This window comes from Triticum urartu, chromosome 4A (assembly GCF_056163025.1).
Source record: "Triticum urartu cultivar PI428250 chromosome 4A, HENAU_Tu73, whole genome shotgun sequence".
In the NCBI taxonomy this organism is placed as follows: domain Eukaryota; kingdom Viridiplantae; phylum Streptophyta; class Magnoliopsida; order Poales; family Poaceae; genus Triticum; species Triticum urartu.
Genome location: NC_141876.1, coordinates 304,245,308 through 304,262,147, shown reverse-complemented (window position 1 = coordinate 304,262,147; position 16,840 = coordinate 304,245,308). Strand labels below are relative to the sequence as shown.

The window sequence follows — 16,840 nt, the reverse complement described above, 5'->3', positions numbered from 1 at the left end:
GATCTCTCACCGTCTCTTCTTTCCTCATTCTAGCTCGTTACAGTTTCAGGCCTATTCCGATGCTGTCTGGGCTAGTGATCCTTCAGACCGCCGTTCACTTTCTGCTTACTATGTCTTTCTTGGTGGTTCTCTCATTGCCTGGAAGACGAACAAATAGACTGCAGTTTCCCGTTCGAGTGCAGAGGCCGAGTTGCAAGCTATGGCTCTTCTCACGGCAGAGGTGACTTGGTTACGCTAGTTACTTCAGGATTTTGGTACATGTGCTATCAGTATTGCATGGGACCCGTGAAGCATGAGCTTACCAAGCATATTGGTGTTGATGCTTTCTTTGTGTGCGCTAGTATGCAACACCATGTTATTGCTCTTCAGTATGTGTCTAGCTGACGGACTTCTTCACAAAGGCCCAGACTAGAGCACAATATGAATTTTACCTCTCCAAACTCAGTGTTGTGGATCCACCATGAGTTTGAGGGGGTGTTAAAGTTATACTTATGGTGGCCTTTAGCCTTTTGCATTCTGGTCTTTGGCCTCCCCCTGTGCATGGCTTTTGCCTCTTGATAATACTATGTTGAATATTTTCCTAACAGTAATAAAGTGCCGTGATTACTGTAAAAAGTATATGAATAAAAGCTTGCCAAGCCGCTAACCTTACCGATTAGATCCCGCTTGAACCCGCTTGAACCTGTGCAACTGATACGTTGGGCACAGCATCTGCCTTATACCTCATTCCGCATCGCCCACCCAAACCAGAGGCTTGCCTTTCGATATTTCAGAAATTAGATAATGATCTATTTTTGTGGTAAAATTACTGGTAACTTCAAAATCCGGTCTTCCACAAAATCTGGTATGAGTACAGAAACAGTAGCACATCATAGCACTGCTAAACAATCTCTACTTCTGATATTGCTCGTTACTTGGAGTACTTTGTACAAATGAACCAATTCGTACTTGTCTAAAAAAACAATCATTACAATAGTAGGAGAAAAATAGGCACCAAATCAAATAAATGGACAAGACCTCGAACCTCAGTTGATAACTAGATAGATCGCCAGACCAAACCAGCATAAAATTTATGGACAAAAGAGCGAAAAGATATATGCAGCAATGACAACACTTTTCACAAAAGCATCATACAAGCGCAGAGTCTTCCTCGGCCGCTGCATATTATAAGTGAGCGGCATCACCTAGCTCTCTTAAGAAATCTTCTGTATCTCTGTTTGTGGGACCTATCAAGCAGCAGCATTAGTCCAACATAGCTCCCGCACAAGCCAAATGGGTACCTGCGAACGATGCCCAGCAATGGTTACATACAGAAAGATACTCCCTCCATCCCAAAATAAGTGTCCCAGCTTTAGTATAACTTTAGTAAGTGTCACTAAAGTTATACTAAAGCTGACACACTTATTTTGGGACCGAGAGAGTACAAGGTAACTGTTAACAAATTGAGCAAGATTTGACAACTCACTTGATGCGATCTAATTTCTTTTGCCGGGAAAAGACAGATACGATCCACTGGATGAAACAGAAAAGAAGCAAATCAGCAAAGAAACTAACGATGCATTTGGTTCGCCGAAAAAAGGGCGGCTTCCGATTACATCGGTTTCTAAAACCGTAGCGAGCGTTTGTTTCGGCGACGATGCTTTCCATAAACGCGCTTCCCGATACAGCCCTTCACGAAATTGAAACCGCCCGAATTCGCCGGGGTTGGAAATCGGGACTCGGCCGAAGTAACCAAACGATCCACGTTTTACGCAAGAATATCCGGAAGCGACGCTTCCTGAATACGATACAGCAAAAACATTACCGGCACGGTACCAAACGCGTCGTAAGGTTTACCCTATAGTTGCCATGTTACACTAGTATCTGCTTGAACCGGATTAAAACATGCAAATATAGTAATTTGAGTACTCTCTGCATTATCATTGAAGTGAGCTGCTCAATTCTTTACTCCCCTTTTCCCATTCTTCCTATTTTGCTGACAGGTGGGTAAGTTCATTGAAGTTTAGACAAAGTTCATAAAAAAGTCATGGAAATAATTGCCCCGTAAATTTAATTTAATATCCAGGAGAATGAGGTCAGGGAGGCTTTAAAAAGGATGAAAGCAGACAGGGCGATGGACCCTGATTGTATCCCTATTGAGGCGTGGAGAGGCCACTGAGACATAGCGATAGCATGGTTAATTAAGATTTTCAACCTCATTTTTCGAGCAAACAAGATGGCCGAAAAATGAAGGCGAAGTATATTAGTACCGATCTACAAGAACAAGTGGGATGTTTAAAGTTGTACTAATTATAGTGGGATTAAGCTGATGAGCCATAGAATGAAGCTATGGGAGAGTCTTGGGCACCGCTTAAGTAGAATGACAAGCATGCTCGTTAATCAATTTGGTTTCATGCCTGAGAGATCGACCATGTAACCCATTTTCAGGAGAATAAGGACCTGCACACGATCATTGACTTGGAGAAAGCTACAATAAGATACTGTAGAATGTCATGTGGTGAGCCTTGGAGAAACACAAAGACTCAAGAAAGTACATTACCCTTATCAAGGACATCTACCATAATGTTGTGGCAAGTTCGAACAAGTGATGGCGACACTAATGACATTCTGATTAAAATAGGACTGCATCAAGGGTTAGCTTTGAGCCCTTACCTTTTTGCATTGGCAATGGACGAGGCCATGAGGGATATACAAGGAGATATCCATGGTGTATGCTCTTTGTGGATGATGTGGTGCTAGTCGACGATAGTCGGACAAAGGTTAATACAAAGTTAAGAGTTGTGGAGACTGACTTTGGAATCGAAAGGTTTTAGACTTAGTAGAACTAAAACTAAGTACATGAGGTTAGGTTTCAGTACTACTAGGCATGAGAACGAGTAGGTTAGCTTTGATGGGCAGGTGGTACCTCAGAAGGTCACCTTTCGATATGTGGGGTCAATGAACGTGATATCCATGAAGATGTCAGCCATTGAATCAAAGCTGGGTGGATGAGGTGGCGCCAAGCTTCTAGCGTCGTTACAAGAGTGCCACAAAACCCAAAAGGCAGGTTCTATAGGATGTCGATTCGACCTACCATGTTATATGAAGATGGATGAGGGGACATGTAAAACAGTTAGGTGTAGCAGAGATGCACATATTGAGATGAATATGTGGCCACACAAGAAAGGATCGGGTCCGGAATGATGATATTCGTGGTAGAATTCGGGTAGCACCGACTGCAAAGAAGCTTGTCCAACATAAGATGGTCTGGGCATAGCGTACGGTTAAAGCGTGTTGACAATGCCAAGAGAGGTCAAGATAGACCAAACATGACATTGGAGTACGTAAAGAAAGATCTAAAGGACAGGAATATCACCGAGGAAATAGCCATGGACAGAACGCGTGGAAGTTCCTATCCACATGCCAGAACTATAACTTGATTTCGAGATCTTATGGGTTTCAACTCTAGCCGACCCAACTTGTTTGGAAATGAAAGGCTTTGATGTTGTTGTTGTCGTAACCATACCACAATTTGCACAACAATGCTGTCAGGCGCCATGAGAGCTATGGCAGGTTATAGTCAACTGTGCATAGGTCAAACCTCATGCTTAATAATAAAATGTCAGTAATGATCCAGTTCTGACACCTCACATGTTGATGACATTCACGTATTTTACTCTGTTTAAGGACATTTGGTAGCAGACCTGACACTAACCCATATAATAAATAAACGTTTGGTCATGATCCAATTCTGACACTTCACATGTTGATGCGTAATGTCATGCATACTATTTTGTTTACAGGGCATTCGGTGGAACACCTGAGCTGACCAATAACAAAGAACTTGATTTCATGTCAGAGTCAGACTGCTTTCTTCCGCTGTTTGGTAGTATAATGGAACACAACAAAGTGTTTTCTAATTCAGGTTTGATGGATTATAAGATGTTCACGTACTGAGTGAACTAAGAAAATGGGGCCTGAAGATCGAATGCAACAGATGCACAAGAAAGAAACAATTTGTCCATATCCTCAAATTGACAAATTATAAGGCATATTTTGCTCATGTGTTTGGTGACACTATAACCCAAATACTCCCTTCGTTCATTATTATAAGATGTTTTGGATATTTTTAATATGAACTACGTATGGACTGAAATGAGTAAACATACCAAACATACATCCAATTTAAAACTGGGTGCATATATACAAGTGAAATTACACAAACCACCAACTATTGAGGTTGATTTTGCACACATGTACTCTTCAGATTTATTGGACAAAACACCACCTATTGATGTAACCAAGAATTACGAGTCGACAAGTCGAGCTGAGGTTGAGACTCACGTGACTACTCTAGACTACTGCTGGACTAGTCGACATGGTACTGTACTGCTGAACTATACATAGTATGTACTCTCTCCGCTCACAAATACTACCAAGATGTTTTGGGTATTTCAATATGGACTGCATAAGGACTAAAATGAGTGAACAAATACACTAAAACATGTCTATACATCCGATTCACAGAAAAAATAGAACATGTTACATTTGTGAATGGAGGTAGTATATAGAGTATTATATAGTATAGTATATATAGTATACAATAAAAATTGAATACATGTGAAGTGGATGAAGAATGTGAGGCTGGGCCAATATTCAATGGCCATGGCCGCAGCGGAGAAATCAAACCCAAGAAGGGAAGGAGAGAAGGAAGAAATTACTTGCTGATGAGTGATATTTTTTACACTCCTTCACCCTTTATTTAAACCGAGATATTTCATTAAAACCGAGATATTTCATTAAAACTGAGATATTCGTTCCGATATTGTGACTAATGACTAATGAATGCAAAGGATTTCACAAATCCTCTCTTTGATGTGTTTCCACAAGAAATGGGCTAAAAAGGGAAGAAATCACGTGTGAACATGGAAAGGAGTGAAAAAGGAGATAGAAGAAATCAGGAGGCGCACCAGAGAAAACAGAACAAAAGACGGCGTTCCTGTGGATTCTGAGGCTCCTCGTCCACCTGAACAACTTTTATAAATGGGACCACGCCAAAATGCCAACAGAACGTCCGCGAGCGAAGCCAGAACAGAGCCACCTTCATCCTCTCTCATCAACCCTAGCCGTCGCCATTACCATCTCCATAGCCACCATCACCACCATCACCACCATAGTTCATCTTCCTCTAGTTCATACTTGTAATTGTGCATCGCACAATTAATCCACTGTAAGACATTATCAATCAATCGATCTTCAAAATATGTTCTTCATTCCATCTGATCTCCATGTGTGAGTAGTTCGGTAAGGTATGGGTTGAGGCCTAGGCCTTGCAACCCGTTATATTTGTTGTGGGGATCAATGAAAGTGCTTTGAATTAACGCCCCGTATATGTGAAATAAAATTATTCGTAGATGTTTCTTGTCTTGTCCGTATTCTTCAACCCAGGATCATGGAGAACAAGCCATGGAGAGGCTAAGGGCAGGGAGAACGTAAAGTGTTATTCTGAACACCGGTGACAGAAGGGTTCGCGCCGGTGGACTTCGAGGAAGTTTTCGCTCTGGTGGCAAGGCTCGAGTCTGTGCAGCTGAGCCTTGCCCTACCGGCGAACCGGGGCTGGGAGGTTCACCACATGGACGTCAAGTCGGCATTCCTCAACGGCGACCTTGAGGAGGAGGTTCAAGTGTCTCAACCGCCGGGCTTCACCGCCGACCATCATGATTACGGCATGTACAGGCTACACAAGGCCCTATACGGGCTGCGGCAAGCACAGAGGGCATGGAATGCCAAGCTAGACACGAGATTGGCATCGCTCAGCTACAGGCGCAGCGCCTGGAGCACGGTGTGTACGCGCGAGGGACCAGGGACGCACAACTAATCGTCGGCATCTACGTCGACGACCTTATCATCACCGGAGTTGAGCAACACGACATGCGCTGCTTCAAGGAAGAAATGAAGCAGCTCTTCAGCATGAGTAACCTCAAGGTGCTACACCATAGTCTGGAGGTGAACCAGGAGCCTAGACGGATGTACAATCACCCAGGTCGCCTATGCCAGCAAGCTGCTCAAATGAGTGGGCATGGCGGACTGCAACGCCACGCACACCCTGATGAAGGCCCGCTGCAACAGCAGGGAGAACAAGGAGAGGCCAGTGGACACGAAGTTCTACCGCAGTGTCATCGGTAGCCTCAGGTACTTGGTACACACCCGACCAGACATCGAGTTCCCAGTCGGGTTCCTAAGCAGGTTCATGGAGGCGCTAGCCAGCGACCATCTCGTGGCGGTCAAGCATCTGCTCAGTTACATCGCTGGCACACTCACGCACAAATGCATATATCTCCGCGGCAATGGTGAGACCTTGATTGGCTACAGCGACTCGAACCCCACCAGCGATGTGGACTCCAGAAAAGCACCTCAGGCATGCTATTCTTCCTCGGCAACAGTATGGTGAGTGCTATTCTTCCTTTGCAACAGTCCGGTGAGCTAGCAATCGCAGAAGTAAAAGGTTGTCGCCACCTCTTCGTGCGAAGCAGAGAACATTGTGGTGGCTACGACAGCGGCCAAGGGATCTGGCTGGCTCGTCTCCCCGGCGAGCTTCTGAACACCGACCCTGCTACACTCTGCATCGGCAACAATCCGCCATCTCGCTCTGCAAAAATCCGGGTGCTTTACGACCGAAGAAAGCACATTGATCTGCCCTACCATTTCATACGATACAGTGGAGAAGGGCTCGGTTATCGTGGAGTTCATCGGAACCGGCGAGCAGAGGGCGGACATTCTGACGAAATCTCCCGGGCGAGTTCATTTCCATGAGCTCAACGTAAAGATTGGAATTGTCAAGATAACACACAGGGATTAGGGGGAGAATGTTAGATATAAACTTTGTGTTCTTTACTTAATTAGTCAGGTTAGTATAGGTCGGTTCAGACTTTTCTTAGCCAGTAAGAATGTTACTGTCAGAGCTAGTAGTCATTATGGTATTTGCTTGGTCTGCCATCTGTTGAGCAGTACATGAACTGTATATTTTTTGTAGGTGCAATGAACCTGATATGCCGGTTGTGGCTGAGGCGGTTCACAAGGCCTACAAAAGGACTAGTAGATTATCCTTGTATTGTAAGCTTGATATGTAACACCCCGGATACAAGTTTCCATATTTGTACTCCAACTCTTGCCTTTTCCGAAGATGCGATACGATATTCCCTCGTGGTTGGGTTTTGTTTTTGTTTTGCTTGTGTACATGTCATGCATTTCATATCATGTCATCATGTGCAAAGCATTTGCATACGTGTTCGTCTCATGCATCCGAACATTTTCCCCGTTGTTCGTTTTGCAATCCGACACTCCTATGTCCTCCGGCGTCCCCCTCTTGTCTCTTTTCGTGAGCGGGTGTTGAACATTCTCGAAATGGACCGAGATTTGCCAAGCGGCCTTGATGAACCACCGGTAGACCGCCTGTCAAGTTTCGTGCCATTTGGAGTCCGTTTGATACTCCAACGGTTAACCAGGGAACCGTAAAGGCATCGTGTGTGTTGCAGCCCAACACCCCTCCAAGTCAGCCCACAAACTCATCCAAACCCTCTCCATCCTCTCGGCCGTTCGATCACGATCGCGTGGCCAAAAACCGCTCCTCATTTGGACTCTCCTAACTCCCTCTACTTATATATATGTCCTCTCCCCCGAAATTTTCGCGGATGAAACCCTAGCCCCGCTCCTCTCACGCCGCCGGACGTGTCCGTCGGCCACGTCCCCTGCACCAATCGGGCGCCGCCACGTCATCAACCCCGCCGCCTCAGCCAACCGCGCGCCGCCACGCGTCCCCGCCCACTTCAGCGCCACCCGTGCGGGCCCGCCGGGGCCCGAGCGAGGCCCTCTCCGGCCCGAGCCGTCCGCCGCCCGCGCCTCACCCGCGAGCGCGCGGCTCCGCTCGTCGCCGTCCGGCCGCCGTCTGCCGCTTCCCCGGCCCGGTCGCCGCCGCCCTGCGCCCTCCACCTCACCCGCACCTTGCCTGCCCCGTCGCCCAGCGCGCGGTCGCCGCTCCGGTCGCCCGCCGCCGCGCCGTGCCGGATCCGGCCGGATCTCGCCGCCCCGTCCCGCCGGCGTCCTCTCCGGCCGTCTTCTCCACCAACTCCGGCAAGTCTCTGGCGTGCCTCGGTTTCTATGCGAGGAACCCTAGATCCATTTCGGAGGGGTATAATTTCTCTGAGTCTTTCTGGGATACATTTTATGCCCTTGTTCGTGATGCCATAACTCCTCATCCGTTGCTCCGTTTTGTGCATGCAATATATCGAAATGTTCATCAGGATGTGCTCTTTATTTTGTTCTATTGTGACCTGCTTGTTTGAGTCCATCTTGATGCCCAAATCGCTGATACAAGAGTGCTATAAAATGTTAGATGTTGATTCTTATTAGATTATGAGCATTTGTCATTTTTGCCATGATTATTGTGTGCTGCATATGGGTATGAGCTCTACATGTGTTTTGGGTATGCCATGCCATCTTTACAGGGTGTATGCCATGTATTTTTGTGATCAATGTGGTGACTAGCACAAGCATGCAAAGTAGCTCTCGTAATATTGCTGATTTCAGAGACTTAGAATTTCACTAAGTCTTTGCTCTGCTGTTATTTTTATGTCATGTATTCATATTGCTACAGTGAGATCCATGCTTCTTTTGAGTATGTTCAGTAAGGATGATTTGGACATATGGTTATGCTCTATCCATCTATGCCCCTGTTTGCATTTATGGAGTGCCCTAGCATGACTTAATCTTGCTCTACTTTTGCTATAAAATGTTCCTGGCAGATTGTTTACATGTTAATCAATTTTGCCATGGTTGTTGTAGTTGATCCAAGCATGCTATAAACTTGTTCTTGCCATGGTTAGCCTTATGAACATGTCTTCTTGCTGGTAGTATGCTTAGCTTGTCATGCAATGCCTTGTGGTGAGTGAATCGAGCTCGCAAAGAGGCCTTCATAATTCTGTTTATGCCATGCCCAGTTTTCTGTTAAGTCTGAATCTGTTAACGAAACTTGCTATGTTTACATAGGTGCCATCATATCTTCTCATCCTTTTTGGCTTATGGTCAGTAAGGGACTTTTGTTCTATGCTTTGAGTAGATTCATGTCATGCCTTGTTTTGCTATGATATGTTCCTGTAGCATGTTGTTAGCTTGCTCTAAACATGGCTTCCTGATGTTAATTCCTGGCATTTTGTTATTTTCTCTAAGTCTGTGATGCTGATATCTTTTGCACTTTTGCCATGCTTGTTCGAACCTGCTCTTGTGTGATTTAGCCGTAGCTCAGTGTTCATCTTTTGTCAAGCATCTTGAGTAGATCACTGCCATGTGCTTTGTTGTTATGTTGGAGTGCAGTAGCTTAGTTTCTTGTTGCATTCTAGATGGCATCGTGTTGTTAATCGCAGAATTGTGCCATTCTTGTTTTGCTTGCCATTTGCAAACCGTGCATCCGATTTCGGTGATCTTTATATCGATTTCGGCCGAAATCAACTCATCTTTCCAGCGGCGCACTTGGTTTGCCAAGTTGATGCCTTGTTCAATCTTTCCCTTCCGGAGCACGCATATGTATTGCTTATCACATCCCGCATGTCATGGCATGTTTTGCATCATGTTGTTTGTGCATTGCACCGTGGTTGATTGTTGTTTCCTTTGCTTGTGTTCTTGCTTTGGGTAGAGTCGGGAGATGAGTTCGTGATCGAGGAACCCGTTGTAGGCTTGGCCTTATGCCTGGTGTTTTCTTCCACTCTTGCCGCCCTAGTTTCCGTCATACCGGTGTTATGTTCCTTGATTTTGCGTTCCTTACGCGGTTGGGTTATAATGGGAACCCCTTGACAGTTCGCTTTGAATAAAACTCCTCCAGCAAGGCCCAACCTTGGTTTTACCATTTGCCACCTAAGCCTTTTTCCCTTGGGTTCTGCAGACTCAAGGGTCATCTTTATTTTAAACCCCCGGGCCAGTGCTTCTCTAAGTGTTGGTCCAAACTGGGCGATGTCCGGCGCCTCCTGGGCAACCAGGGTCTATGCCAACCCGACGTCTTGCCCATCTGGTGTACCCTGAGAACGAGATACGTGCGACTCCTATCGGGATTTGTCGGCACATCGGGTGGCTTTGCTGGTCTTGTTTTACCATTGTCGAAATGTCTTGTAACCGGGATTCCGAGTCTGACCGGGTCTTCCTGGGAGAAGGAATATCCTTCGTTGACCGTGAGAGCTTGTGATGGGCTAAGTTGGGACACCCCTGCAGGGTTTTGAACTTTCGAAAGTCGTGCCTGCGGTTATGGGCAGATGGGAATTTGTTAATATCCGGTTGTAGAAAACCTGACACTTAACTTAATTTAAAATGAATCAACCGCGTGTGTAGCCGTGATGGTCTCTTTCCGGCGGAGTCCGGGAAGTGAACACGGGTCTTGTGTTATGCTTGATCGTAAGTAGTTTCAGGATCACTTCTTGATCACTTCTAGTTCACGACCGTTGCTTTGCTTCTCTTCTCGCTCTTATTTGCGTATGTTAGCCACCATATATGCTAGTGCTTGCTGCAGCTCCACCTCACTACCCTTTCCTACCCATAAGCTTAAATAGTCTTGATCTCGCGGGTGTGAGATTGCTGAGTCCCCGTGACTCACAGATACTTCCAAACAGTTGCAGGTGCCGATGATACCAGTGCAGGTGACGCAACCCAGCTCAAGTGGGAGCTCGATGAAGATTGTGTTCGTTGTGTTGTTTCGTTTCCCGTTGATCAGTAGTGGAGCCCAGTCGGGGCGATCGGGGATCTAGCATTAGGGGTTGTCTTTCTTTATTTGGTTCCGTAGTCGGACCTTGATTGTATTCTGGATGATGTAATGCTATATTCATGTATTGTGTGAAGTGGCGATTGTAAGCCAACTTTTTATCCCTTTCATATTCAGTACATGGGATGTGTAAAGATTACCCCTCTTGCGACATGCCTACTATGCGGTTATGCCTCTAAGTCGTGCTCCGACACGTGGGAGATATAGCCGCATCGTGGGTGTTACATGATACTACTGATAGAGAAGAAAAGGGCAGCTTCACAAAAAAGATTCAGTGCCTCTCGTTCCTTCCTCGCTCGTGTTCATAGCTTGTCGCTTGCTCATAGCTCATAGTCCAAGCAAAACTGTCTACAATGTGTCTGCTTATGGTCGTTGTTGCTTCCCCGCATGCTCGCGTGCTGCTCCCTTAGATCAAAAGCCTCTACCACATCCCGCTGCTCCCGCCCAACCATCACCCCTTCTGCTCCGCCTCGATCTGCCGGCACTCCACCTCGATCTGCCGGTTCCAGGGCTGCTTCGCTCTGATCCACCGGCCCATTGACCAGCTGTTCCAGTCCGGCTCCCGATCCATCCGCTGGGCTTGGTCTACTGTTAAGCCACCGCCACTTCCGTCCTGTGCGGGCTGCAAGCTGATTTGACAGACCAGTAACCTCCGGCTGCCATGTTCGTTGGTTCCTGGTTAACTGGTTTCACCTCAATTTGTTCAACAAAAAACAGATACAATGTATATGTTGTCAAGCTATGTCATCATTCCACGTTGCCCAGTAAGTTTTGATGGTACTAACACACCAAGTTTGTCGCCTTCTTTCGCTTTTATATGTGTGGTATTTGTCTCTACGGTGTTTTCCTGGCGAGGTCTCATGCCCACCGTGCCTGGTTCCTCTTGAGGCTCCTACTCCTCCGACGCCACCGGCTCTTGATGCGGATGCTCCTAAGGTTGCCAAGGACGCATCTAAGCTTGCTGATGAGACTGTGGTTTGTGCTTATGAGCAGCAGGTTTTGGCCTATGAGGAGGCTCTTCCGTCTTATCGTGATGCTCTGTCTACTTACACTCGATGGTTTGATGTTGATGCTTGTGTTGCGTCTATTCTTACTTCCAGTGTTCTGCCTCAGTTTGCCTCTGAATTTATGGGCCTCGCTACCGTCTTCGGGTTGTGGACATGTTTTTGCCAGCGGTATCAGCCCTCTGGTGACGCCTTATACGTGTGCGTGGTTCGCCAGGAGCATGCTCTTCAGCAAGGTGTCTCCACTATTGATGATTCCTTTTTTTTTGAGATCCACTATTGATGATTCCTACGCACATAGTTTTGCTATCTGGCGCCAGCTTGACTCTCTTCGCGCTGCTCGTTGTTGTACTTGCCAGTGTTGCCAAGTTGTGCTATCAAGCTTGGAGTTTCATCGCGTCTATGAGTTCTTGCCTCGGCTTCGTAAGGAGTTTGAGTCACTGTGTGCTAAGTTGTTTGCTCATGTTCGTATCTCTTCTTGAGGCACTTTCATAGATTTGGGCTAATGAGACTCGTCTTTGTGGTGCAAGTTTCATTGATGTTCCCTCGTTGGTCGCTGCTTGAGCTCCTGCTATGCCGTCTGCCGCACCGGTTTTTTCCCGCTCCAGTGCTCCGCCACTCCTCCTGGTGGTGGTGAGGACCGCTCTCGTACTCATTGCGGATACGCAAAAAGTATGGTCACCCCGAGCTTGATTGCTTCTTGAAGAACCGACATCTATGCCCGGCGCGTACAGCGACTTCAAGGACTTGTGCTTCTATCCCAGCCCCTTCAACAGTGTCCCTGACTGGGACACTAAGCAAGATATTGTGCGACTTAGGCATCTGCTTGCAGCTTTGGGTTCTTCTTCAACAGAGTTTACTGGTCTTTTTGCTGACTCTTCTAGCTCAGAGAGACCACCCCCTTCATTGTCAGGAACACATCACAAGAGCTCTGCTTGGTTTTGGCCCTTGCCGCCATGATTTTCTTCCGCTCCCATCACCCTAGTCTATATGCGCTTTCTAGTTTTCTATATTCTCCGCTGCGTCCACCAAGTCCATTGCTCTTTTTCGTGTTTCTCATGTCATGTGAGTTCACCAAACCTTTGTCCATCAGCCTCTTTTTTCGGTCCTTGTTGTTTTCTATAGGATTTTCGTGGCTCTCTTTTTCCATTGTCGATCTATGCCGATTCTCTTGTCGCTGAGCTTCTTTTGCCGTCGGTTTTCTTGGGCTATGATTTTGTGTGCAATGCTTCATCCTCTTGTGTGCCATCTTCTTTGACAACCCATCTTCTCTTGATATTTCTCTTGTATCTTCTACTGATGTGGTGTCTTCCTCTGATGCACCATTTTCTCGTTATCCCCTTTGGCTTGACTCGACAAGTTTTGAGAACTCTTCATGCTACGACAACAATGTCAAAGACGTGGATTTTGGATTATCATTTTCTTTGTAGGGTTACACTTCTTCAAATGCAATGCTATTGCATATGCTTTGCATTTGAGGGGGCTGGTAAGGAGTGTTAGTATTGGTCTAGGAGTCCTTAAAAAGCTATGTGTTTTTCCTTGAACCCCAAGTCTTGTGTAATATATATAAATGCAGTAGAGATAAGTTGTATCCATAACAAAAGGCATGTTGCGCTTTAACAGTGGTACACCTCTGCAGGGTTAAATAATCTATCTGAGTAGTTGTGTCCATGGTTATGGACTTGGATATGTTGTATTTGATCAGAGAACAACTTCAACCAAAATTGTGTCTTGAGGATTCTTCTTCGTGTGTATACGAAGGGGAATGCAAGGCCGTGTTATGTTTGCGGTTAGGTTAGGTGGATATAATCATTGTTTTTAAGACATCCTGCCTTGGACGCTTAGGCGATAAGGCATCCTGGCAGCGCCTTATAAATATGCCCGCCTTAGGCGCTAGAGCGGGTGGTGATCGCCTTAGGTCGCCTTACCGCCTTAAAAACAATGGATATAATAGATGGACCATTTACGCTATCTTACCTTGGGTACGCTCTCTTTCCTCATCTCTAATAGACGCAAGTTGCAGCGTGTCTCTATAGGATGCTAGTGCTTGCTGCGGCTCAAACCTCCTCATTTTTTTAGAACAATGCATACTTAGAATAGATCTGGTGTAAGTCTTGCGGAGTACATCATGTGCTCACCTTGTTTTTCAACCACCATTTGTTGCAAAGGACTACTCCGACTTCGACGGTGACTACTATGTTGAGCTTGCACGCCATGAGTGGACCAGAGGTTCCCCGGTGGCTGGCTGAGATTGTGGGCAGGATGTTGTTTATTCCCGGCCCTCTTAGGCCATTTGCTTTTTTGACTGCGCTCAAACTATTTGATCTTTTTCTTGGATGATGTAACCTTGGATATTTCCGGTCTCTAGATGTAATACTTATTTCCTTCGTCAAAGTTGTACTAAATCAGCGACACTTATTTTGGGACGGAGGGAGTATTATTTTAGCTCATGTGAGCATCGTTCCTATGTTATATTACCGTTTGAGTCTTGTGATGATACAACCACGTAAAAAAACATAAGTGTGTATTAATGCATGTACGTATCCTCAGTTGGCAGAAAGCTAAATTTGGAATAGTTCCAAATCCGGGGTCCGACACCGGCCCAGGAGCACCAGGCGCAGCGTGGATGGATAGTGGGGACGCAGCGGCAACGGCTGCATGGAGAGGGCTTGGGCACAAGGAAATGTGAGAGAGGATCCAGCCCGCACTGATGATAACCAATCAGCAGTCAACTCGGTCGGGGATTACTAAACCGGCTGGTTAGTGCAATAACCGGTTTTAAAGTTGGGAGTTGAACCTTAAACCGAGTGGCAAGTTTAGGGTTATAAAGTGAACTTTTCTCCTTAAAATATCCAAATATCTAAATAAGCTGAGCCACTGCAGTAGTGCAACCACAAATATTCCTAATTTGATAAAGGACTACAATTATGATTTTCCGCTAGTTATATAGAGCAATAAAGCACTTCTAATAATTTACTCTGATCATATTCAGCACACATATAGCAATGCCTTGTTGCATGTCTAGATTATTACTATTATAGTGTGTGTCGTTTTCTCAAAACCCAGTATTACAACATGAAGAAATGAAGAATACTTAAATGTACCGGTTTACTTATAACTCATGGATCACTATGAACAAACTAAGAATTTATAGAAGCACGAGACCAGCTGAGTTTACCTTAATTGCGGTCACAATGAAGAATTTCACGCAGAAAGGCTGCCTCTTCACCAACTTCCTCTTTGGCGCTACGACCGCTTGCGGCACTGGATGCAATTTCAATGAAACTGCAGGCAATGGTGCTGCCTCCTCGCAGAGCTGGTGAGCGATATCCTTGAGCATCACAACCTGCGCCTTCTCTGCTCCCATTGACATGATTGCATGCCGCATCGACTCCCGATCTGCCTCCAGTGCTTGTAGCCTTGCACTGAGCTTTTGTATCTGCTGCTCCTCAGCCCACGCCCCAACCCCATCAACAAAGCCCACGTCGTTCCCCATCGGTGTCTGAAAGTAGCAGCAGTCCTCAGGTGCGGCGACAGGCACGCGATGCACTGCGTCCACAGTGTACACCCGGTCGCAGTCATCATCCAGGTCCGACACGTCCTGCTCCACCACGTACGTGAACTCATCAGCCGCTGCAATGCCGCCATCATACAAGCTGTCATTGGAGAGTGCGCGCCCATGGCGCTGGCGCCGTGGTGAAGCGCAGATGACCCCCTTATGGGCATCTCGGCCGGGCATTGTATAGAGCATGTGGTGGGTGCGTGGAGTACCGACGTCGGAGGGCGCAGGATAATCGAGGCATTGGATGGAAGGGTAGTCGTCAGCGAAGAGGTTGTCCCCCGCGGCGGCTGTGGGAGATGAGGGGAGGAACGACGGGGAGAGGAACCCGAGCTGGATGAGGCGGGAGCGGCACACCCGGAGCTGCTCCGAGAGCGACTGGATGGAGGCATCACGCCGCGCGATGGCGTCGTGGAGGGCGGCGACCTCGGAGGCGTCGTGCGCGAACCGCTCCTCGGCGAACCGCCGGAACTGGCGCGCCTCCATCATGGCCTCTGACTTGTCCCGCTGCAGGCGCAGGATCATGGACATGGCCTCGCTGGCGGCCTCGGCAGCGGCGCGGCGCTCCGCCTCGAGCTCCTCCTGCAGCTCCACCATGCCGCTCTGCTGCCACGCGACCGCCTCACGCGGCGCGGCCGCCTCGTCGCCGGGCCCCACCCGCGCGACAGCCTCCGCTGGCAGGTTCCGCTTGCGGAGCGTGACGCGCGCAGGGGCGGCCGTCACCGGCGCCTGGTCATCCCCGCTGCCGCATAGCGGGCACGCGTCGCCGTCGCCGCCGGGGTCGCTCGCCATGGCGGAAGAAGGGCACGCCACAGGCAGGCGCGCATGCGTGGTGTAGGCGCCCGCGCAGGAGGCGAGGGCGGCGTTGGGGCGGTTAGGGTGAGAGGGTGCGGTCAAAGCCGAGGAGAGGCGCGGCGCGAAAGGTGGCCCCGAAGCGAAGGAGTTTGCGTCTCGATGATTTCTTTTCCATGCCAAGTCTGGGGTGGGCGGTCTGGTTTTGGGCAAGTTTGAGGGTGCTCTGCTGGTGCGGGTCTGGCGGGAGGGGCAGTGCAGCGCGAGATTTGGATGCTTGGGCGGGAGCGATGGGTTTGGCTTGGGTGGCTGTGGCCGCCCGCCGTGCCGGAACGGAGGCTGCTGGCGATATTTCTGGCCGGGGCGGCTGGAGAATGAGTGGTGTGGCAGACTGGCGGCAAGGGCATGTACAATGATTGATAAGATATTTTATCTTAAATTTTGCATGTAATTTAAAGATGATAAAAAAATATCTATAATGGGTCATCTATGGTGAAATGGCTCTCCTCTCCTCCCCCTCCCCCCTTTCCTCCTCCTCCTTCTCCTTCTCCCCCTTCCTCTCCCCGAGGTGCCCCGCTCCCTGCTGACCTTGCTCCGGCGACATCTTCCCCCTCTCCCCGTGCCGTCCTCCGCGCCCAGCTCCTTTCCCTCCCCTTCCTCGTCATCGTCGCGGGCGTCGGTGGCCTCGGCGTCGCCCTTCGGATC

The 16,840-nt window shown here is 47.9% G+C and overlaps 1 protein-coding gene across 2 annotated transcripts; it reads right to left on the bottom strand.

Annotated features, from left to right (window-relative positions):
• Positions 1-881: 881 nt before the first annotated feature.
• Positions 882-16,480, bottom strand: LOC125551318 (myosin-binding protein 7-like). Of its 2 annotated transcripts, XM_048714503.2 has the most exons (3): positions 14,963-16,477; positions 1,466-1,512; positions 882-1,280 (listed from the first exon to the last, which is right to left on the bottom strand). In XM_048714503.2, exons 1-3 carry the CDS (start codon positions 16,133-16,135, stop codon positions 1,181-1,183), a joined length of 1,320 nt encoding a protein of 439 aa, XP_048570460.1. In that variant the 5' UTR covers positions 16,136-16,477; the 3' UTR covers positions 882-1,180. The 2 variants fall into 2 exon arrangements, with proteins under 2 accessions (XP_048570460.1, XP_048570461.1); XM_048714504.2 differs by lacking the exon at positions 1,466-1,512 and having other exon boundaries at positions 14,963-16,480.
• Between the last annotated feature and the right edge of the window lie 360 nt (positions 16,481-16,840).

Coding starts and splice junctions, on each gene's coding strand:
- LOC125551318 (XM_048714503.2), bottom strand. CDS start 16,135: ATGGCGAGCGACCCCGGCGGCGACGGCGACGCGTGCCCGCTATGCGGC. Junction 1,513..14,962: donor TCATTGTGACCGCAATTAAG/GTAAACTCAGCT, acceptor TGTTTCATCCAG/TGGATCGTATCTGTCTTTTC. Junction 1,281..1,465: donor AAGAAATTAGATCGCATCAA/GTGAGTTGTCAA, acceptor CATCGTTCGCAG/GTACCCATTTGGCTTGTGCG.